Source organism: Pelmatolapia mariae, linkage group LG4 (assembly GCF_036321145.2).
Source record: "Pelmatolapia mariae isolate MD_Pm_ZW linkage group LG4, Pm_UMD_F_2, whole genome shotgun sequence".
In the NCBI taxonomy this organism is placed as follows: Eukaryota; Metazoa; Chordata; class Actinopteri; order Cichliformes; family Cichlidae; genus Pelmatolapia; species Pelmatolapia mariae.
Window position 1 is genome coordinate 5,524,242 of NC_086230.1, and position 23,138 is coordinate 5,547,379.

At 39.5% G+C, this 23,138-nt stretch overlaps 1 protein-coding gene across 2 annotated transcripts in view; it reads left to right on the forward strand.

The window, feature by feature from the left end:
- Nucleotides 1–23,138, forward strand: part of LOC134625245 (beta-1,4 N-acetylgalactosaminyltransferase 2-like) — a 70,900-nt gene that overhangs the window by 18,355 nt on the left and 29,407 nt on the right. Inside the window, exons 5-11 of one of the 2 annotated variants that reach the window (XM_063470447.1) lie at nucleotides 398–464; nucleotides 5,959–6,072; nucleotides 6,261–6,347; nucleotides 11,008–11,189; nucleotides 11,392–11,535; nucleotides 12,257–12,485; nucleotides 14,122–14,529. In XM_063470447.1, the coding sequence (XP_063326517.1) occupies nucleotides 398–464; nucleotides 5,959–6,072; nucleotides 6,261–6,347; nucleotides 11,008–11,189; nucleotides 11,392–11,535; nucleotides 12,257–12,485; nucleotides 14,122–14,315 (1,017 nt within the window). In that variant the 3' untranslated portion in view covers nucleotides 14,316–14,529. Of the gene's footprint in view, nucleotides 1–397; nucleotides 465–5,958; nucleotides 6,073–6,260; nucleotides 6,348–11,007; nucleotides 11,190–11,391; nucleotides 11,536–12,256; nucleotides 12,486–14,121; nucleotides 14,530–23,138 lie in introns of those variants that run through there. The other variant, XM_063470448.1, reaches the window with a different exon arrangement.

Here is a 23,138-nt window from a genome sequence, read left to right on the forward strand (position 1 = left end):
AATTTTGAAATTCTGTGAACAGCACAAGCTCACATGATCATGTAAGGTTTATCTTGCATTTGACATTTGTCGAAAAGCACCAATAGAATTCAAACTTTCCTCAGTTGAAAAAGCTGTGTACTGTAATAAGAGAGACCACACACTCTTTGGGCTGTGCAGTGCATCTGCTATGCATTGTATGTTATAAAACTATATGAATGCTGTAAAATAAGCATTTGCTGTAGATTCTCTAAAAGGTGGAACAAATGTAATGTGTCTTCTCACTTTAAAGCGGTCTTCTGGTTTAAAAAGACAGTTTGGGTGGTGGTGGTGGTGTTTTTGTGGTAGGTAGTCATCATGGTATTGTTAAAATGACTGCATTTTTTTTTTTTAGTTCATTCATGTGTTGCTATTCTAGGTTTTCTTAACTGTGTCTAATGGTATGCTGACAACAGACACTCCACCTGAAGAGGCCACTATTCAAGGTGCGTTTTAAGGTCAAAGGCAAGTATGTATGTATAAATAAATAAAGGTCTTTGTGTGTGTGTGTATACGTATATATATATATATATATATATTTATATATATATATATATATATATATGTGTGGTGTGTGTGTGTGTGTGTAGGATGAGGGACCTTGTAGTGGGATTTCTCTTTAACACTAGAAGTCCCAGAGAAGAGCCATTTGGCTTTTCTACCTATAAAACCCACCGTCGAGCCAAATGGCTGGTAGACTTTTAGCTAATATCCTTAATCACCTGTGAACAGCTGCTTTTGTTATGTAAATAAGGTGGGGCCATGCTGAACCACTTGGAGTGGTTAGTTTCCTGAGCCACAAGGAAACTTGTGTTTCAGTTTTCCTTAGGGAGAAATCAACACACATGGGTGTATTTCCATTGTTGCTGAGATTTATTGATAAAACAGTACAAAAAAACAAAAATAAAAAAACAACCATTTGTACACATATTTACAAATAACAATAAAAAGTGAGTAAGTACATTTCAACATTTTCAGCAATCACTCACAATCCTGGCACTGCCATGGTATCTGTAGTCTGCATTTACCACATGTGTATCTGTAGCAGTGAACACATCGCACAGTGGCATGATTATTCTTGCATTTGTGTTTGACCTGACACATGGCTCTTTTTCCAGGGCTAGGTGTGGAGGGTTGTGTCCGAAGCAACTGTTCTTTTCTTGCCTTCTTCCCAGCCATATGAGAGTTAGCCAACTCTCTTGCAAACTCCACCAGGAAGTCCACCCGTCTTTCCTGCATCCCGTTGCATGCTTGATACAGCACATGTGCATTCAGTGCTGCCATGTCAATCATGTTATAGAACACGGCAACTGGCCAGCGCCGTGTTCCTCTGCGGACCGTGTACTCCCGCACCATCTGGTCTATCACATCCACGCCACACTTTGTGGTGTTGTAAAGGGTGACAGTGTTTGGCTTCCTTTTGGTGGTGTTATCAGTCTGAACCACGCTGTGCATGCTGCTAAGAATATAGACTGTCTTCTTCCGTTTGGCCGCATACGCCGTCAGCGTGGCAGCAGTGGTTGAAAACACCTAAGAAATAAGATAAATTGTTATTTCCATAGCACTTTTACACACAATGAAACACATAAACATAGAACCACAAAAGACCTGCAGCCTACCTGAGGGGTGAATTCATTGCGATTTGTGTATCTAGCGGATTGAGGAATTTCCCGGCGAATCTTGTTGACTGTGCCGAGGATGGTGGTTTTCCGTCTAAGAAGTTTTTGCGCAAGTGAAAGCGATGTGAAGAAATTGTCCGTGGTAACATTTCTGCCCTTGTCTAGGAATGGTTCCATCAGCCTCATCACTACATTTTCAGACAGTCTCTCCCCACTGGGACGATTGGGGTCCTTGCCAAGATATAGGAGGACATTGCAAATGTACTTGGATTTTAGGTCGCAGGCCACCCAAAACTTGATCCCAAACCTGTCAGGTTTACTTGCAATATACTGCAGGAAACAGCACCGAGTCTTTGATGGGAAGAGCTGTTCATCAACGGTGATATGTAGACCAGGGTTGTAGCACGTGATGCAGTTGGTGACAAATGATCCCCACACACTGGAAACTGCAGCGAACTTATCAGTCTTTGCTCGATCACTGCGGGTGGACCTGTCATCAAAGCGTAGGTGTTGCATGATGTCTTGGAAGCGGTTACGCGGCATAGTTCCAATGATCTGTGGGTTTCCCAGGTTTGCTGACCAGCAGTCACGTAGTGATGGAACCCTAGTAACCCCCCGCAAGATCAAGATCTTTGATCAAGATCAAGATCAAAGACTCGGTGCTGTTTCCTGCAGTATATTGCAAGTAAACCTGACAAGTTTGGGATCAAGTTTTGGGTGGCCTGCGACCTAAAATCCAAGTACATTTGCAATGTCCTCACATATCTTGGCAAGGACCCCAATCGTCCCAGTGGGGAGAGACTGTCTGAAAATGTAGTGATGAGGCTGATGGAACCATTCCTAGACAAGGGCAGAAATGTTACCACGGACAATTTCTTCACATCACTTTCACTTGCGCAAAAACTTCTTAGACGGAAAACCACCATCCTCGGCACAGTCAGCAAGATTCGCCGGGAAATTCCTCAATCCGCTAGATACACAAATCGCAATGAATTCACCCCTCAGGTAGGCTGCAGGTCTTTTGTGGTTCTATGTTTATGTGTTTCATTGTGTGTAAAAGTGCTATGGAAATAACAATTTATCTTATTTCTTAGGTGTTTTCAACCTCTGCTGCCACGCTGACGGCGTATGCAGCCAAACGGAAGAAGACAGTCTATATTCTTAGCAGCATGCACAGCGTGGTTCAGACTGATAACACCACCAAAAGGAAGCCAAACACTGTCACCCTTTACAACACCACAAAGTGTGGCGTGGATGTGATGGACCAGATGGTGCGGGAGTACACGGTCCTATAACATGATTGACATGGCAGCACTGAATGCACATGTGCTGTATCAAGCATGCACCGGGACGCAGGAAAGACGGGTGGACTTCCTGGTGCAGCTTGCAAAAGAGTTGGCTAACTCTCATATGGCTGGGAAGAAGGCAATAAAAGAACAGTTGCTTCGGACACAACCCTCCACACCTAGCCCTGGAAAAAGAGCCACGTGTCAGGTCAAACACAAATGCAAGAACAATCATGCAACTGTGCGATGTGTTCACTGCTACAGATACACATGTGGTAAATGCAGACTACAGATACCATGGCAGTGCCAGGATTGTGAGTGATTGAAATGTACTCACTCACTTTTTATTATTATCTGTAAATATGTGTACAAATGGTTGTTTTTGTAGAAATATTTTTTGGTTTTTTTGTACTGTTTTTATCAATAAATCTTTTGGAGATTTATTTTCCTGGATGATTGAGAATGCATCAAGACGAACACAAAATGAAGTTCACAGCTTTTAGCAGTTCCCCCTCCCCACACACAAACAAAGAGGCAGTTTGCAGTTAGAAATCCGCAATCATTCACACACCCCCACTCCCCTCCACAATTCTCAGGTAACGACCCAATTTACATATGAATTGATGCTAACAGACTAGCCAAGTTAGCTTCCACTTGGCTGACAGAGGGTTAGAAAAGCCTGGGACTTCTAGTGTTAATGTATTGTATTGATGAAGATGCTTTTGATGTCACTTAGTTTTAGTGTGTTTGGTTCACACCTTATTATGTCTCCCAGGAAAGGGAAGTTCACACGGGAAAGTTTGACCCCAGAGTGGGGGAGATTCTCACAGGTAATGGAGGTTTTTCTGTTTAGAGCCAAGGTGTGAACTGCAACTGTAAAAGCCTTTTGTTCCGTGACTGTGTTTAAAAGGGACCTGAACTGTTCATTGTCAGAGACAACTCTCAGTGCCCCCTGACTGACGTCTCTCCTCATGCATGGGAAATAAAAGTGTTGGGTTTTAACTGCTCATCGTGTCTGCAGGCTTTGTTAACAAATTTCCACAACAACCTATGGAATCTCCAATACCCAATATCCACAATGACGGCAAAACAACTAGTAGCTCAGTGTTCCAACATGAGAATCAGAGGCTCTCTCAAAGTTAGAGTCAGATGAGACTGGAAAAGGACATCAAAGCTAAGCAGGAAAGATAGGGGAAGGAGAGGGTGAGAGATGCGTCCGCCTTCTCCAAGAGCCAGAAGACAATTATCATTTTCCTTTCATGCTCCTTTGGTTTATGTTCATGAAATTAAATATTCAGCCTTTCATGGATACACAGGAGTTTTTTTCAGGTGACCAGTACTGACAGACATCTGAGAGTGTGGCACATAAACTGTTTCACATGTCTTCAATTCTCTCCATAGGATATTCACCTTGGAACATGAAAATGTCACTAAAATACTTCAAATTAATATACACGAAATTCAATGTTTTCATTGGAGTGGAAGATGCTAGACTGAGTTTATCAATCCTGTCCAACCTGGCCTGCTCCTTGACTGGCTCCCCACAGGGATGTGTGCTCTTGCCCTCATTATTTATCTTGTGCACAAATATGTGTAAGAGTAAGTTTGAAAAAAGGGTGATTTTGTAGACAACTGTATGTAGACAACTCTGTTATTGTCAGTCTGCTCCAGGAAAATGAGTCCAGCTGTGGCCCAGTTCTTGCTAATTTTGTCAAATGGTGTGATGAGTCCTGCCTTCAGTATCCAAAGATATGATAACTGATTTTAGGAAAAGCACTCATAACTACAAAGCACTTTTATTAAAGGTCAGATTAAAGGTCAGATCTTGAAATAGGTATTGATTCAAAGGTTAGTTTTAAACTAAACTGTGGTCTTGTGTGCAAGAAGTTCACCAGTGACTCATGTTTGAGAAGGCTTTCTCATTTCCAAATTGATAAAATGATGGTGAATTCATTTTATTGGAAATCTGTTTTATCTTTTTCTTTGTGTCATGGTTTGAACATTTATCTGTAAAGAACAGAAACTGAATCAGTCAAATTGTTAAGTGGTCTAATGGGATGACTGGTGAAACTCACCTGAAAGCTAGCATCCCTGTACACCAGATCCAGAGGCTTCATTTTGTATTTTACAGGTTAGGGTCCTTTTAAAAGTGGACTCCTGACCTCAGTCCTGCTCAATCAGAGTAGCATGGGTGGTTTTATGTGAGTCTTATTTAGTATATTTCATATTTTTTGGGCAGTGTAAAGAGATTTATTCTAAAAGACACTTCTTCAGCTGAGAGTCTAAGAGTGAAGACACACACACGCTGCAGATTTACTTGCAAGGGCGGTCACAGAGCGCTCACACGAGAGTGGGGGCCCTGTAATCAGCGCTCTGCTACTGCCCTGGTCTTTATTTATATACAAAAATAATACAACAGTGAATACGTCTATTCATAGACAGAGGAATGTTAGTGCGTATGTATGTGCGTATGCAGGTGTGTGTGTGTGTGTGTGTGTGTGTGTGTGTGTGATTCTGAAGGACGCAGCCCCTCTTCTTGTTAGGGAGCGAAGATAAAAGTGTCCAGCTCTCCTCTTCCTGGTAAACAGAGTGAAACTGCTTGCTCCACTCTTATTATCGCTGTGGGAATAAGTCTTGTAGTGAACAACAGTCTAAGTCATCAAAAGGTCAACATGCAGTATTCTATCATATGTAGACTTATATCATTAAAATCTTATACTGACTACTAAGTACAATTTTCCATTGACAGGCAGGCAGCATGGTGGCATGGTGGTTAGCACTGTAAACTTACAGCTAGAAGGTCTTGAATTCACCATCCATTTCTGTGTGGAGTTTGCATTTTCTCCTCATGTTTAAGCCAGAATGTATTATTCTGGATTAATGCCTACTCAGATTATACTATGAGCTCTTTCTGAAAAATGACCAGCAGCATTATATTACTCTGCATGTACACAAAGTACAAAATTGGAACCTAACCTTAACATATTTAAAGTCATTTTAAGGCTGATGTAAAATTGTCTGGTTTTAATTCACAGGTTCTGGTGGGACGAAACTGATTATCGAGTCTAGCAGTCTGCTCATCCTCAATGACCTGCTGTCCAAAGTGTCCTATACCAGCACCATCTACCATGTAAACACTGGAGACCTTGGTATGTGTCAAAAATTTGATAAGAACTATAAATCGTAATTTTTAAATGACAATTTAATTTGCAAATTGTTCTGTGCATTTTACATATGAGTATTATTGTATGTATGAGTTCTGTACATTATATTTAAGATATAGAATAAGTTAAGTCCCCTTTGTACTGGACCTAAACAAATACTTTTTTTTGTTCAGTTACCTTCCAGTTTGAAAACTATGAAGCTGTGTTTCCCATTACCATCCAGCAGCCTCAGGTACCAGTCCTGTATGACATGGGAACAGGTAGAAGTGAATTCTTGATAATGGCTTAATAGTCAAGCCCATATTAATTTAAATATTGTTGGCTTCTTTAACATATTAATTGCATGCTGTTAAGAGTATTAACAGTGTTCAAAGAACATTATGTTGACGCAAAATCATTGTTTCCTCCAGTTACTGTCATTTTCTCATTATCTTACCTTTCTCAGAAAAAATCTTAAGCCTCTTCTTCTTCACTCCTAGATGTTTCCACCTTAGGAAGTGTCTTAAACACTATGCTTTGTTAAAAACTAGTAACTGATTAGTTAATAAATATCACCCAGAAGACCTCACAATAGTATAATATAGTTTGAGCAATCTTCTGGATATGGGTATCCTATACCAAGCCTATATCATAACTCCATTCTTAAAGTGAGGTGTTTGCAGACATCATAGCATGGTGTGGTAGAACTATTTAGACCAGCTGACATGGGTCAAGATTTTCAATCAGTCCCTATCATATCCCACCAACTCACCCTGCCTGAAATCCATCATAGTCCATTTGCATTAAAAAAAAAAAAAAACTTGCCTCAATGTCTACCAGCCATTAACACTGACTAAACTCAACTGGTTATGAAGTGGTTCAAGAAATTGGTCCAGAGTAATATTATGTCATTCATTTCCTTCACTTTTGATGGACACATATTTTCTTAAAGGGCAAATAAGTATACCGAGGACTGTAGCACTTGCATTTTCACTGTCACTGCATTGTCATATCTGAAGAAACAGATAAGCATGGATGCATGGCTGCTCTTCATCAACTTTAGCTCTGCTTCTAATAATACCACCCTCTGTCACTAACTATTATTTAAACTGCATGCTGTTGGATAAAACACTTTTTGATGGATCATACTCAGAGGGTTATATATGATCCCCTTCTCTACACCCACGGTTACACCCCCATTCACCATAGTAACACCATTGTTAAGTTCACTGACGACACCATGGTAGTGGAACTTGTGTTTGGCAGTGTTGTGCAGAGACAACAACCTGTTTCTTAATCAAACAAAGACAAAGGAGCTCTTTGTCTTTGTTGGATTTTAGGAAGAATGAAAAGGTAACTCAGACATTACTCATTAACAGGGACTTGGAAAGTGTTTCAGACTTTTGTGGACTAACACATTAGCCTGTCCTCATCAACACAGTGGTGAAGAAAGCCCAACAGAGATTGCTCATGAAAAAATCCCCAGAAAACTGATGGTGTCCTCCTATTGGTGCCCAATAGAAAGCCGACTCTCTCTGAGTGTGGTTTTCCACCTACACAGTGGGACAGGGGAAAGTGCTCAGGGTGCTACAAAGGTTACCCAGGTAATCAACAGCTGCCCTCGACCCTCTCTGGAGGAATTTCACAACACCCCATATCTCAGTAAATACTAAAACATTTTCATGACTCATTACACCAAAATCTTAATCTAAAATAAAGCATTAGATGCAATTAAAGCATAGTTTTAATTATTACTGGTGACACTGATGCAATATTTTCAACGCAGGGATTGGTCTCAATATTTGCTAAATGTCTATTGTTTTATTAGGCTTATCTTTTATATTTCTTTGTATTCATTTAGTTTACACTTTATTTATATCCTTCCTATCACAATAAAGAGCTGTGATGTGTACCTAAATTTTGCCGGAGGTGGATAACAACTTACAGCACAGATTAAGTTTAAGTTTAAGAGGGCTTGCAGTTACAATATTCCTGTGACATACATTTAGTTTCAGTTTCAGTTTTATTTGTCATATGCAAGTTAGTACAGGGTCAAGATTGCAATGAAATGTATTTGACAAGCAGTAGACAGTCACTCAGCAGTATAGTAAGTAAAAAATAGTAAGAGCAAAATGTTTATAAAATATACTAAAAAGAAAAAAGTTAACAGGCTATATATAGATATATCTATCTATCTATCTATCTATATATATATATATATATCCAGTGTTGGGGAGTAACGGAATACATGTACCGCCGTTACGTATTTAGAATACAAAATATGAGTAACTGTATTCCATTACAGTTACCGTTTAAAAAGGTGGTATTCAGAATACAGTTACTTTGTTGAAATAAATGGATTACACGGCGGTACTTTCCTGTTTCATATTGTCGCGGGTCAGGACTGTTTGGGTTTGTTTGACAGCTACGCTCTGTTGTTCCATGCGGCAGCGTTACGGTTGCCATGGTTACAGGGTGCCGCTCTCTCTCTCTGCATGTTTCCTGGGTGAGAGAGCGCTTTTTTGTTGTTGTTGTTGTGCTAAGCTAAAAGGCAGAATGCTACAGGCATGGCCCTAAAGAATGTAGCCTCATGGGCAGTGTAGTCCGTGCTGCAGCGAGAATGGACTACCATACACGTTATGTGTCTGTGAGCGAGGGAGGGAGAGAAAGGAAAAGTCCGAGCTGTCACGGAGCAAAAACGGGAGCTGGAAGCATGTAAATATAATAATAACCACTGCAGCCAAGAAGAGTGCCTGACGAGCCCAGTTGTAAGTAAGCTATTAAGACTCAACTGTACACTGTGTTCGTGTTTTCCTCCGGAAAAAATAAGTTCCGTTGGAGCAGCCTTTCAACGCCTCTCTCTGTCTCTCGCTAGCAAAGTTGACCCAGACAACAAAGTAAAGCTATTTTTCGGCTACGAGCCAGAGGTCCCTTTACTACGGTTCGGAGCCGCGGACCTTCAGTAACAGTAATAAATCACAGCAATAGTACATTCACGTAGTTGTAAACAGCATGATAATATATTAAGTAATCCAAAGTATTCAGAATACGTTACTCTCATTGAGTAACGTAACGGAATACGTTACAGAATACATTTTGGGGCATGTATTCGGTATTCTGTAATGGAATACATTTTAAAAGTAACCTTCCCAACACTGTATATATCTATATCTATATATATATATATAGATATATATTAGGGGTGCAACGATACTCGTATCGATATTGAACCGTTCGATACAGTGCTTTCGGTTCGGTACGCATGTGTATCGATCAATACAAGATTTTTAATTTATTTTATCAACTTTTCTTCTGACGATGCTGTCTGTGTTGAGAGCTCAGTGGATCTGCGTTCGACTACTCCGCCTAGGCTGCACTGTCGAGCGCAGATCCACTGAGCGCAGCGCAAGCTAGCAAGACAGAAGCTTAGCTCGTTGCAACATGGTAAATTGAACCTCCCCCACCCTCATTCAGATCTGGCCTTTGGAACTATTTTGGTCTTCATGTGAAGTATGACCCTGAAGGTAAGCGCATCATGGACAAAAGTAAAACAGTATGTCGGATGTGCCACGCAGTGTTTAATTACATGGGTGGGAACTACTGCGTTAGTGCAGTTTGCTCGTTAACGTGTTGACGCTGTCCAGCCCCACACACGGGGCGATCCGCGGTAGCTCGTTAACGGAGATTTGCCGTGTTGTGGCGTTAACGTCATTTCAGATTAACGCTGACAGCACTAGTGGGAACACAATGAATATGACTGCACATTTACTCCGACATCATCCTAGTGCAAAGACAAGTGGAAGCAGACAAAAACAACAAGCACGCATGCTACAGACTTTACCCGAGTCATTTAGACAGCCGTTAGCACATGATTCTCCTTATGGGGACCTGATATGTTTAATATGCTGCTGAGAGTATACCCCAGAAGAAGCATATAGTATAGCTTTTATTTTGGAAAGAGCCATTTCTCTGTAATAAACTCTCTTTTCCAAAGATGAGGGATTTCTCCATCAGATATTTATTTTTTTATTACTTTGTCGTTTCAGCAACATTAAATTTAAAAACTGTACTTTTGAGTTAAAATATATATTTATAATTTTAATAAATGACAAATTAAAAAGGCACTAACATTTTTTTGTATCGAAAAAATATCGAACCGTGACACCAAAGTATCGAACCGAACCGAACCGTGAATTTTGTGTATCGTTGCACCCCTAATATATATATACACATATACACACACACACACACATATATATATATATATATATATATATATACACACACACTTGTGAATAGATAAAGGAAATGTTAAATAGGAATGTGACCATTGACATGTAAAAATCTAAATTTGCTACAATAGTAACAACATTTACAAAAATAACCTTACATTTGTTGTATAAGACAAAAAATCATAAACTTTAAGGGACAAGTTTACTGAGGTTATAAATCAAGTGAGCATAAGGGTAATGTTTCAAGACTTCAAAACATCATAGGATTTTTATTTATTCATTTATTTATTCATTTATTTATTTATTAACCAGAGAATGCAATATGCTGCATTTAATACTGCATTTACTCTTCCAACCCACTGTCTTTCTTTCATTTAAAGTTTTTGCTGTGTCTTTTCTCAAATTGCTCTGAGAATTTTCTGAAATCACTTCCAAACTGGGAACTGGGACTTTCTTGCTAGAAATTTCTTGAAGCTCACTCTAAGACTCTAAAACATATGTGAAATAATTCATTTATTTCATAATAACAGGCAGATTCTATATCTTTATATCTAACTTATTTTTCATCCTCACACATGCTTTTCCAGAAAAAAAAAACAACATTTATTAGTATTTTCTTTGGTTGAATGACTCAGAAAATAATGCTACTCTGCCATATTAACAGTTCATCTTTTCTTAAAATTATTCTCTGTATACTTCTGTCTGTTAGATATCAGCTCTCAAGTCACCATCATCACAAAGACCTTTCTGCGTTACAAACAACTGAGGGTGTTGTTGGACAGCATCCGGAAATTCTATAGTGACATTAAAGTCATTATTGCAGATGACAGTTTACAACCAGAGAACGTTACTGGAGAAAACATCCAGCATTACATCATGCCTCCAGCACAGGTATGCACACACATTAATTTCAGATTCATGAGTTTTTAGCAATATTTTGGACTAAAATGATATTTATAGAATATAAGACATGCAAATGTCAATTCAGTTCTTGGAAGACTTATCAAGTACAATTCCAGTCAAACCAGGTAAATCTCGGGGTCCCATTCCAATTTATGAATTTGAACAGAGGATGTTTCGTTCTTCTTCTCAGGGCTGGTTTGCAGGCAGAAATCTGGCTGTTTCCCAGGTAACCACCAAGTACTTTCTGTGGGTGGATGATGACTTTTTGTTTTCAGAGAAGACAAAGATAGAGAAACTTGTGGAGGTGATGGAGGCGGTCCCTGAACTAGACGTGGTAAGAATGAAATAGCTTGTGTTGGTTCAGTGGTTCAGTTTGTAACAGTTTTTTCTCTTTAGCTCAATCATATGTAACTTGGACCTTCAAGTCTTAAGCTTTCTTGATAAGACTAGACATCAATCTTCTGCCTAGTCAAGAACAGCTTTAAAGACAAAATCTTTCATTTGCATGCAGCATATAGCACTTGATGAGTTTACAACAAGCAAACTTTTATACATGAACAAGGACAGAACCCCTGAATTGGGAAAATGCAACAATGTGGAACCAACTGAAAGTTTGATTCCACATCTGTTTCAACTTACTGAAGAGCTTTGACCAGACATGAGCATGCATCGTTAACACCAGTTCTAAGTTTGTTTGATGGAACCAATGCAAATTACAACTTAGAGATTGGTCTTTGAAGGTTGTAAGAAACCATCTAACAGATTTAAAAACAGAAAAACATTCCAGATTGTGTTCACTTTAACTGTTGATCTCAACAAAAACCAACTGAAGAGTCCGAACTAGGCTTAGCAAAGGTTAGTTTATGTAACAGACCCCAGGACAGAAAGGTGAGTATCTGAAAAAAACTAGACTTCTAAGGTGGCCTAATCTAATCTTGAATAATTATTCAAGATTATTTTTTCTCAATCACCAGTTTTGAACCTTGGTTACATGGATTGTGTTGTACTGTATTGTGTTGATTTTATAATGGGTTGTTTTGTTTTTCTCTAATTAGGTTGGTGGGTCAGTACAAGGGAACCGCTTTTACTTTTCTATTCTATATGAGGAAGGAGATGAAAATGAAGGTGGCTGCCTATACAGGAAGTCTGGTGGAAAATTCCACCGTCTTCCTGGTTACCCACAATGCCATTTGGCCAGTGGAGTGGTCAACTTCTTCCTGGCTCGTACAGATGCCATGCAGAGGGTGAGATTTGACCCTAAGCTCCAGCGAGTAGCACATTCAGGTAAGTCCAGATCTCAAAAGGGGTTTAGATTGAAAATCAATGTTCCCTCTAATTTTTCATGTGTCTGAGCGAACACACAAACTCCCTGAGCGATCCCTTGGACCACTGTGAGTGACATCAGATGTGTGCACTGTGGTCACACCAGCATCGAATCCATCCAAGTTACATGGTTTATTAAAATAATCAAGTTACAGCAATTACATTTATGTTAGACTACTTTTAAACTTGCTTTAGCCCATTTACAATGAAAATGTAAAAAAAAAATCTAGCCATTGGTCTGTGTAGTATGTTAACACTATTGGAAGTAAAAATAACTTGAACTCCAATTTTGAAAACACAACTTTCTTTTCTTTCTTTTTTTTTTTTTAAATAAAGCTCTGACTTGTATTATGAGTATGAGTCTGTGGTCTGGGAGAGAGTCCTGTAACTCTCTGTCTGCAAAATACAGTATATAATGACCAATGCTGGGCAATTAATTATATAGTTACTTCTTCAAAAAAGTAACTCAGTTTGGCAAACAACAAAGTTTTTTAAATGCAGCCAATGCATTTTTAAATAAACATTTCAAACTATTTACAGAACAATCAGCTGTTCTGCATTAAATTTGATGCCACACAAATTATTTGTGCCACTCCAAAAAATAATTTCTGTCCACTATGAGATAAAGGAGAACAACAGCCTGATACCTGCAGGCTGACAACAGGAGATGTATCACTGCTGTAACACCTGTAACATTCAGCAGTCGCCTCATTGTTCTGACACACACAACAAAACTATTGACTACACTACACACTAACTACACAAGATTTGCGCTAAACGTCTCAAATCTCTCACATCTCAAAACACCGCCGGCACTCCTAAAACTTCCCCCCCTTTCTTAACAACTAGATACCGCGTTGCCATATCATTTTTTGATTGGTCGACATGGTACTTTTTTGGACGAATAGCAAAGAGAGAAGAGGGTGGTGGTTTGTTTTTGCTCACAGGTGGAGAGCGCTTTCGAGCCTTTTTTCTTATAAAACGCCGTTTTTACCGTTTCTTCCCGCAGTAAATATAAACAACGACAGTATTCAGGAAGAAAACCAAACATTGCATATTTTTTTTATCACAACTCTGGTTTTACGTGGCCTATCAACACAATTTAAAAACTGGTATAAAGTCCACACTTTTTTCGTCAATTGTTCCGTCTGTCCTGCTCACATCTCCAATGGTTGTACACGTTGTCATTAACGTGGCTTCACTCCACATCAGCCACGCCGCTTTGCTAGCTAAAAAACCGTCGGTGTCGGCACATAAGGACGCTGTCATAGCCTGTCAACGATGTTGATTAGCTGCGTATATACGAATGTAAATCGCATTATTGGCTGGACTATGGGATAAGGTGGCATCGTTCTAATCCCATACAGGAGCAGCCAGTCACTCACTGACTAACACTGCAAAACAGAATTGTTAAAGTATTAATTTTAATTTCAATTCAGGTTAGATTTTTTTTTGTGTGCGCAACGCAGATTTTCTGTGCGCAGAGACCGTGCCAGCAGTGCGCAATTGCGCACGCGCACAGCTTAGAGGGAACATTGTTGAAAATGGCACTAAGATGATATTTTCTTAAATGGGAAATGTCTGTTTCTGACTGTAGAGTTCTTCATGGATGGCCTGGGCTCTTTGATGGTTGCCTCATGTGGTGATGTGACAATTGACCATCAACCCAAAACACGGGAAAACCGTAATCCTACTTACAACAAATTCAGATACCCTGAAAGAAGTGAAGGCGAATTCAAACTGCAGCTTCACTTTTTCAAAAACCACCTTAAGTGCATTAGATATGGATAGAAGACCATAAATGAACATAAGGGTCACTTATTGTCATTACATATTGCACTTAATCTGAACATTTTTGTCTCTTTCATTTTAATTGTTTAGTCATTGCCCCAGGAATGACAGAGCTTGAGATTCATGTGAATAAAGCAGTCTATGAAAATGTTTCTTAGCTTTATTGTTGTTTTCAATCAGTCATATTTGTTTTGAGTCATTGTTAATTGAATATTTTAAAGGTTTTGACATTGACATTTCAGGGTCGTTTCCCTCTTGTATGATAATTCTTCATAATTAAACAATAAGAACAAGTACTGTGATGTCTTGTATTTATTGTTAAGGTATAATTTAAAATACAATACTGCTGATTTTGATTTTCCAAGCACATTAAGTTCTTGTACAAAGTACTGATATCGAATCAGTATTGTTGATACCAGCCTGAACTTTACTTGGTATGGGATTGGAAAGGAGATATTACTGTCACATAACTACTCTCATATTTAGTTATTTTATGTTTAATGTATCTCTCTTGTTTCTGTTGTTGGGTTGGGTTCCTGTGATATTTTAATAGATACTGGTACCTTTGCCACTTACTCCTTAATCACACGTTCACAATTTTCTCTTGCAAAATAAGTCCATACTTACATGCCAATTTTTTTTTTTTTACTTAAAACATTTTTTTTGAAAAAATAAACAGTCAAAAAATATCAAAACTGGTAGCCATATGGTCGGTCACCTTACAGCAATATGTAGTATATGAAGTATAACATTTAATATATGAAGCCAAAGTTACGGCAACTATTTTTCTGCATTCACACAAGGGCCATTATGCATGTGTGTATGGGTAATTCTTCAAAAATTCTTGAAAAACAAGCATTTTTAAGGTATTTAGATGAGGTTAAATCATTTCTTCTGTTCAATATCAATACCTAAGAAATTTCAACTCACAGATTGTGCCAACATGGACCAGATTGCAAAACGCCTGGCTGTGTATTCATAAACACCTCTATGACTTTGCTCTTTTACTTCAGCAGTATCAGTCTTTGCACAGATAATGTTCATATGTTGATTCCTGGTTTTCTGGAGTTTATTGTCTATTGCAGTATCTTTAATTCAGGATGAGATGTTAAATTGTGTGTTGTGATGAAATGATTAAAAAATACTCAGTAAAGCTAAAGATCACTCTTCTTCATCCACACAAACTTAAAAATGTGTTTGTCCATACTGACAACGTATAACCTTCCTTCCTCCTCCACAAACAATTCCCAGCTCTGGCCTTGCCTGTGGCTGTTAAATTCATTAATTCAATTAAGTAAATAAAAGAAATTATATTAAGTATCCTTGTGTATCTATAAGTAGGTATGCAAAACACCCAAGATTTCTTACAATGTGTACTTGGTTTGTAGAGTATTTTTAGGCTTGTGAAAATTTGTATTTTAGTGGAGGATTTTTCACAAGTGGGAAGCAGTTGCCTAGTTGAACAAAGTCCAAATGACTCTAATTTATGAGAGGTAACAAAATCATCAATAATAAAACATTTAGTAGATAAAGCTCTGTAATTTAAACAGGGTGATAACTGCTGGACTGAGAGGAATAGGAAGCTGCAATTTATAGAGCACAGCAATTACATTATTGTCAGTGCTTGTAGATATTACTATGGAAACAGGGATAAGGTTACTGTATCTGAGCAAAGACTGACCACTTACACTAATACAAAATATTACGTTTTGTAAACTGCACATTACTCTCCAGACTTTCATATATACTGGGCACAATTTGAACCATAAATTTCAAATTTTGAATTGATTGCTCCACAAGACCTGTTTCTGCTGATTTTCAGTCCAGGTCTTGTGTAATTGGCATATCTCAGTCTTTCTTTTCACATTTTGCTTTTCTAAAAAATGGATTCTTGACAGCCACTGAGAGCATTTCTGATGTGGCTTTCTTCCTATTTCATAAGGAAATGAATTTCAGATTTTTCCCATTTTGCAGAAGAAGATCATATCAAGATAGCCCTGAGAATATGTTGTTATCCGATCTGGACATTAGTCAACAAAGAGAAGACACCTAACGAAAGTTTCAGGCGATTCAGGAAAGTGAAAACTCTTAGTGATCCTTTATGTTCAGAGTAATATTAACAGTAATATTGTGTGTAAACAACTGGAAATAATATTACAGTTATTTCCAGTTGTTTACACACAATTACTTGTACTTCAGACACAATGACTACCACATGTAACTGATGCACCAACCCCCTGAACCAATTCTGCTAAACTACAAGCACAATTCCTGCTTTACACTCAAATTGCAGTTTTAAAACACACTTTTTTCAAAACACTACACATAATTCTCTGCATTTGGAACTCTTTTCATGAAGAAAATCTCTTGTTTTCACAAGAAACACACTGTCATTCAAAATTATAAACTCAATTGCCCTACTTTGTATACTAACTCATCACATGGGTAAACACCTTTCACACATAATTGCAATAAAAAAAATCAGAGCTTTATAAAAGGGCAACAGGTGAGTTCTTCTGTTTTGGTGCAATGGATGCCAACATTGGAAACAGAGGCAGAGCCAGAGGAGTGAGAGTAAGAGGAGGAGGATGCGGAGGATGAGGACGATGAAGACTGGTTCACTGTCCACCCACGCTTTTTAGTTTTTTCTCGATATTCCCCATTCCTCAATCCCATTACAGTAAGGAATCTTTCCATCTCTGCCTGGAGATGGAAAGTGTATGAACGAAATCCACACACGTATACCCCTTCTCTAAGCTATGGAAGATGCATGTGGAGATATAGCAGTTGATGCTATTCATGGCTGGATTCGCCATGCTAGGCGATATTTGCCCTGCTGATCGGCCAGTGAAAATATTGCTTGTGATGTGGATGATGTGCTGTGGCCAGATAGAAACAGAAGAAACAATGCAGCATAATTGTTTTTGTTTTGTTATGTTTTGTTTTGACTGTATTCAGTAAATTCTTCTGTTGTTTGTATCTGTAGACCACGGTATGTGGAACTTTGTGTTGGGTGGGATGAACACTGTGTACATTGTTTTTGTGGGAAAAATACAAATCAAATCAAATCACTTTTATTGTCACATCACATGTGCAGGTACACTGGTACAGTACATGTGAGTGAAATTCTTGTGTGCGAGCTTCACAAGCAACAGAGTTGTGCAAAATACAATAATGTAAAACAAGCAAAATATAAAAATGGCTAATCTAAAAAGTAATAAATATATGTACAATATGTAAAGGTATATACATTACTGAATGTGTATACTAAATATGTTTTTCTACGTGTGTGTGTTTGAGTGTGTATATAGTATGTATATACATGTTTTACAAATGAAATAAAGTAAACAATAAAATAAGATATATAAAATATACAGAGGTTGGTATGTGCAAAACAGTGGTATTTATATACAGTATGGAGTGCATAATGTTGAAGTTCCAGTAGTAAGGGTGAGGTGTCTATGAAGTGTTCAGCAGTCTGATGGCCTGATGGAAAAAGCTGTCTCTCAGTCTGCTGGTACGGGACCAGATGCTGCAGAACCTCCTTCCTGATGGAAGTAGTCTGAACAGTTTATGGCTGGGGTGACTGGAGTCCTTGATGATCCTCCCCGCTTTCCTCAGGCACCGCTTCCTGTAGATGTCTTGGAGGGAGGGAAGCTCACCTCCAATTATCCGTTCAGCACACCGCACTACTCTCTGGAGAGCTTTGCGGTTGTGAGCGGTGCTGTTGCCATACCAGGTGGTGATGCATCCAGTGAGGATGCTCTCAATGGCACAGCGATAGAAGGTCCTGAGGATGCGGGGGCTCATGCCGAATCTTTTCAGTCTCCTGAGAAAGAAGAGTGTGCAAACATTCTGAAATCTTTTACAATGCACTTCTGTATTTAAATCAAACAATCCACAAAGGTACATCTTTCAGCATCCTACAATGTTGTGATTGCAGCAATCCCCAATTTGCATATTAATGATCTTGAAATTAACCCCAGGGTCCATTGTTTGCCAGTGGTGCTAGTGTCAGTCATTATGCCAATGTACTCTTTACAAAGTTGGGTGAAACTTGCAGTGAGCTGACTGAAGAAGTCGCTTTGAGAAGTTACAGAATGTTTCTCCCACTGAAAGATGCTACATTCAGATGAAAAAAAAAGATTATCTTTTCTGAAATCAGTAACAACAATATGTTCATAATTTAAAATAATGTGGTTACTAAAGTTTTGTTTTGTCTGTTGTAGGTGGTTTATTCCAGTGTCTCATTGTGTTCTCATTATATGGTGTAACCAAAAGTTTCTTTTTTGTCAGATGTCATTTGTCATTATTGCCTTAGTGCCTCTGCTAGAGGGACAAGAGCTAGCTAAATGGAGTATCTTGGATTATTTGGATTGTCTAAAACTGTTTTTATGTTCCCTTGCAGTCCTCCAAGATCCTAATTTTGTGTCACTGGAAGTAGATCACATAATATCTGCCAAATGTTGATTGGTTGAGAAGAGGGCTGGAATAGAGCAGGGTGTTACAGCTCACCCTCAATGGCAGAACCATGAAAAAAAAACTTTGAAGATAAAATAAATACAGCATGAAAAGGGACACTGGACACTTACAGTTTTTTCTGAATGCTTAAACCCTAACTGTGATTCTTATAGCACAATTTCTAAAACTATTAATACTTATAGCAAAACCACTCACTGAGTTTGCAAAACTAAAAGCACAAACACTGCTTTGCACTCAGTTTGCCATTTTGTAACACACACTTTGCAAAACTGTAGGCACAATTCACTGCACAACATTCTTTTTGCAGAACTTTAAACACAACTCACTGCTTACACTCAATTACCAAATTTCCAACATACTCCTAGCAAAATTATACACATGTATGGCTATCATTAACACTATTTTGCCAACTGTCTGGCACACTTTCACATGTGAAAACTGTTTTAGATAATTAGTCCACTTTGCAATCAGCCTAAGCACTATAAACAGGCCACAGGTAAGCTGTCTATGTGGAGTACAATGGAAGGAGCAGCAAGAGTGAGAATCAGAGGAGGCCGAGGGAGAGGACGTGGAGGTGAAGAAGTTGGAGGAAGAGGACGTGGAGGTGAAGAAGTTGGAGGGAGAGGACGTGGAGGAGCAAGAAGAGGACGAGGAGGGGAAAGAGGAAGGGTAAGAAGAGTAAGAAACAGAATAACTGATGACATCAGAGCTACAATAGTGGACCATGTCATCAACCATGGGATGACCCTGAGGGAAGCTGGCCAATGGGTTCAGCCTAAACTGAGCCGCTACACTGTGGCAGGCATCATTAGGACATTTCGAAATGAGAATCGGTAAGTACTTTGTAGCACTGCCATACTCTAATGAGAAACACAACAGTACCATACATGCAAAAATACTGAAATTGTTACTTTACAGAATTGCTAGACGTCCAGATGTTGGGGGCAGAGGCAGAATGTTCACTCCAGAGCAAGAGACCCATATAGTGAACATGGTGATTGCCAATAATGCAATAAGACTGCACGAAATACAGCAGCGCATAATTGATAATGACACCATCTTTCAAAATGTACACAGTGCAAGCATTTCTGCACTGAGTCGTGTACTTGCGCGCCACAGAATAAGAATGAAGCAAATTTACAGAGTTCCTTTCGAGAGAAACACAGAACGTGTAAAGCAACTGCGATATGACTATGTGCAGGTAAGCTAGTGTCATTGGTTCTGAATTTGGAAGTGCATACTGTAGTGCTGTGCATGGGCCTGATGTGTTGCATTTGTTTTGTCTTGTCCAGAGAGTGATGGAACTAGAAGCGGATGCAATGGGACATGAGCTACTTTTTGTGGATGAAGCCAGTTTTAACCTCAGTAAAACCAGGAGACGTGGCAGGAACATTATTGGACACCATGCCATCATCAATGTCCCAGGACAACGTGGTGGTAACATAACCATGTGTGCAGCTATAAGCCAAAATGGTGTTGTTCACCATCATGCAACCATAGGCCCATACAACACTGCACACATTATTGCATTCCTGGACACCTTGCATGACATGCTCACTGTTCAGAGACCAGAGCAGACCCGATATGTCATCATATGGGACAATGTTGTCTAAGGAGCTTGGAAAGAAAAGCGTCTGGACTTCTTAAAGTTGCTTGAAGACGTTTCACCTCTCATCCGAGAAGCTTCTTCAGTTCTAAGGTCAAATGGCCGAGAGTCCCAGATTTAAACCCAGTGGGAGTATCCCCCCAAAGAGGGACAAAAGACCCCCTGGTGATCCTCTAATCACATGAGCCAAGGTGTGAAAGCGGGTGTGGGACCTAATCAGCCAGGGTTTCGGGTGAGCTCATTGTTAAACCTGGCCCCACCCTATCATGTGAATTCCTGAGGTCAGATGGCCCAGAATGTGAGTGGGCGTTAAGGCGTCTGGGAAGGGATCTCAAAACTGGATTATAGATGGCAGACAATTGGTGTCGTAAACCACCGCCTCTGTTCAAAGATGGTCGCTCACAGTGGACATAGATGGCCTCTTTCACTCCTCTTTCAAACCATCTGTCCTCTCTGTCCAAAATGTGAACATTGGCATCCTCGAAAGAGTGACCTTTATCCTTAAGATGCAGATGGACTGCTGAGTCTTGTCCTGCTGAGAAGAGCCACCTCCACAGGACAAGACTCAGCAGTCCATCTGCATCTTAAGGATAAAGGTCACTCTTTCGAGGATGCCAATGTTCACATTTTGGACAGAGAGGACAGATGGTTTGAAAGAGGAGTGAAAGAGGCCATCTATGTCCACTGTGAGCGACCATCTTTGAACAGAGGCGGTGGTTTACGACACCAATTGTCTGCCATCTATAATCCAGTTTTGAGATCCCTTCCCAGACGCCTTAACGCCCACTCACATTCTGGGCCATCTGACCTCAGGAATTCACATGATAGGGTGGGGCCAGGTTTAACAATGAGCTCACCCGAAACCCTGGCTGATTAGGTCCCACACCCGCTTTCACACCTTGGCTCATGTGATTAGAGGATCACCAGGGGGTCTTTTGTCCCTCTTTGGGGGGATACTCCCACTGGGTTTAAATCTGGGACTCTCGGCCATTTGACCTTAGAACTGAAGAAGCTTCTCGGATGAGAGGTGAAACGTCTTCAAGCAACTTTAAGAAGTCCAGACGCTTTTCTTTCCAAGCTCCTTAGACTACGATGACCTGGATGACTGAGAACCTTCACAGACATGGGACAATGTTAGTTTCCATAGGGCTGCTTTGGTCCGCAACTGGTTTACAGACCACCCATCCTTCATGGCACTCAACCTCCCTCCATACTCTCCATTCTTAAATCCCATCGAGGAGTTCTTCTCTGCCTGGCGCTGGAAAGTGTACGACCGTCATCCTCATCAACAGGTAGCCCTTTTACAGGCAATGGAGGAGGCATGTGGAGATATTGACCAGGCATCATGTCAGGCCTGGATACGGCATTCAAGGAGATATTTTCCCCGGTGCCTTGGACTGGAGGATATCGCATGCGATGTGGACGAAATTTTGTGGCCGGACCCAGAAAGACGACATGATGTAGGCTGATTGTCTTTTTTTCCCTTTTCTTTGTGAAATTCCTATTTTGTGTTCTGACTTTGTCTTGGTTTTGATGAGTGTGAATAAACACCAATACTTGAAGTTTGGATCCTTGTATGTTTACATGACACTATGACAAAAGTGTGACCTCAAATTGACATCTGTACACAGAGAAAGCAAAAGCCAGATGTGTTTTGTATTCATACCATCAGTGTGCAGTTGGCGCATTGTGTGCTTAGTAGATCATGGTTTGTGTGTACTGTTTGATACGAAAACACCATTTTTACGAAGGTGTGAAGAGTTAATCTAGCTGTGTTCGCTTTTGCAAGAGAACTACAATGTTTTGATAATTGGGTGACAGGTTTTCTTATTTGTGTGTAGAGTTTTGCAAAAATAGCAAATAGTTACAAAAAATGTGCTTAAGCAATCAGAAAAAACTGTAATAGTTTTTAGCTACTCTCAAAAATCATTTTATGGCTTTAATGTTTCCAGCTGATAAAGAAGACTTACGGCATTTCAAATGCGCGTCCAAAGACTTCAAACATCCACTTTGTCTGTAACGACAGTATCAAACTACAAAGCATTGTTTTTACTAAAATTCAACATTTTTAGATGAAGATTTGGCTGCTTTTTTATTTTACTGTAACAACCCCCTGAATGCCATTTTTAGGATGATATTCTTGGAGATTCCATTTTTTATATTTATGCTTTTGGAGTGAGGGTATCTAATACACACGTTGCCACTGTGTTTTGTACTACCAGCTGTGAGGGCTCTGCTTTTACTTTGAGCAGTCTGTTTTTATTTTGTCTCGTGAGTGTGTATTTTTCAAAGGAGATCTTCATTAGTTTGATTTTGTTACCACAAACTTTGTGTGAAGTTTACAACAGAGGTAAAGAGATGTAAACACACCAGTTTAACCCTGGAGAACCCATGGGGTCAAATTTGACCCCATGGTTTCCCTAGAAAACCAATGGGGTCGGATCTGACCCCATGGGTTCTCCAGGGTTAAGGAGGCAGGGGTTGGACCAGCTGCACAGGAGAGGTGAAGAAGAGCAGAGGGAAAATTATGCAACATGGTAAATGGCAGATTTAGATGATTAAGGGTTTTTTTTCACAAGATTTAAAGACACGTCCATCAGAGTTCAGCAACATTTCAGTTTGATTAAATTAAAGTTTTTAAACTACGCAGGGTTTATTTTCTCATCTGATATAGTTATCATATTGAACATGTCAGTGGTGGAAGCAAGAATATAAAGAGTAGTAAACGTAGTATA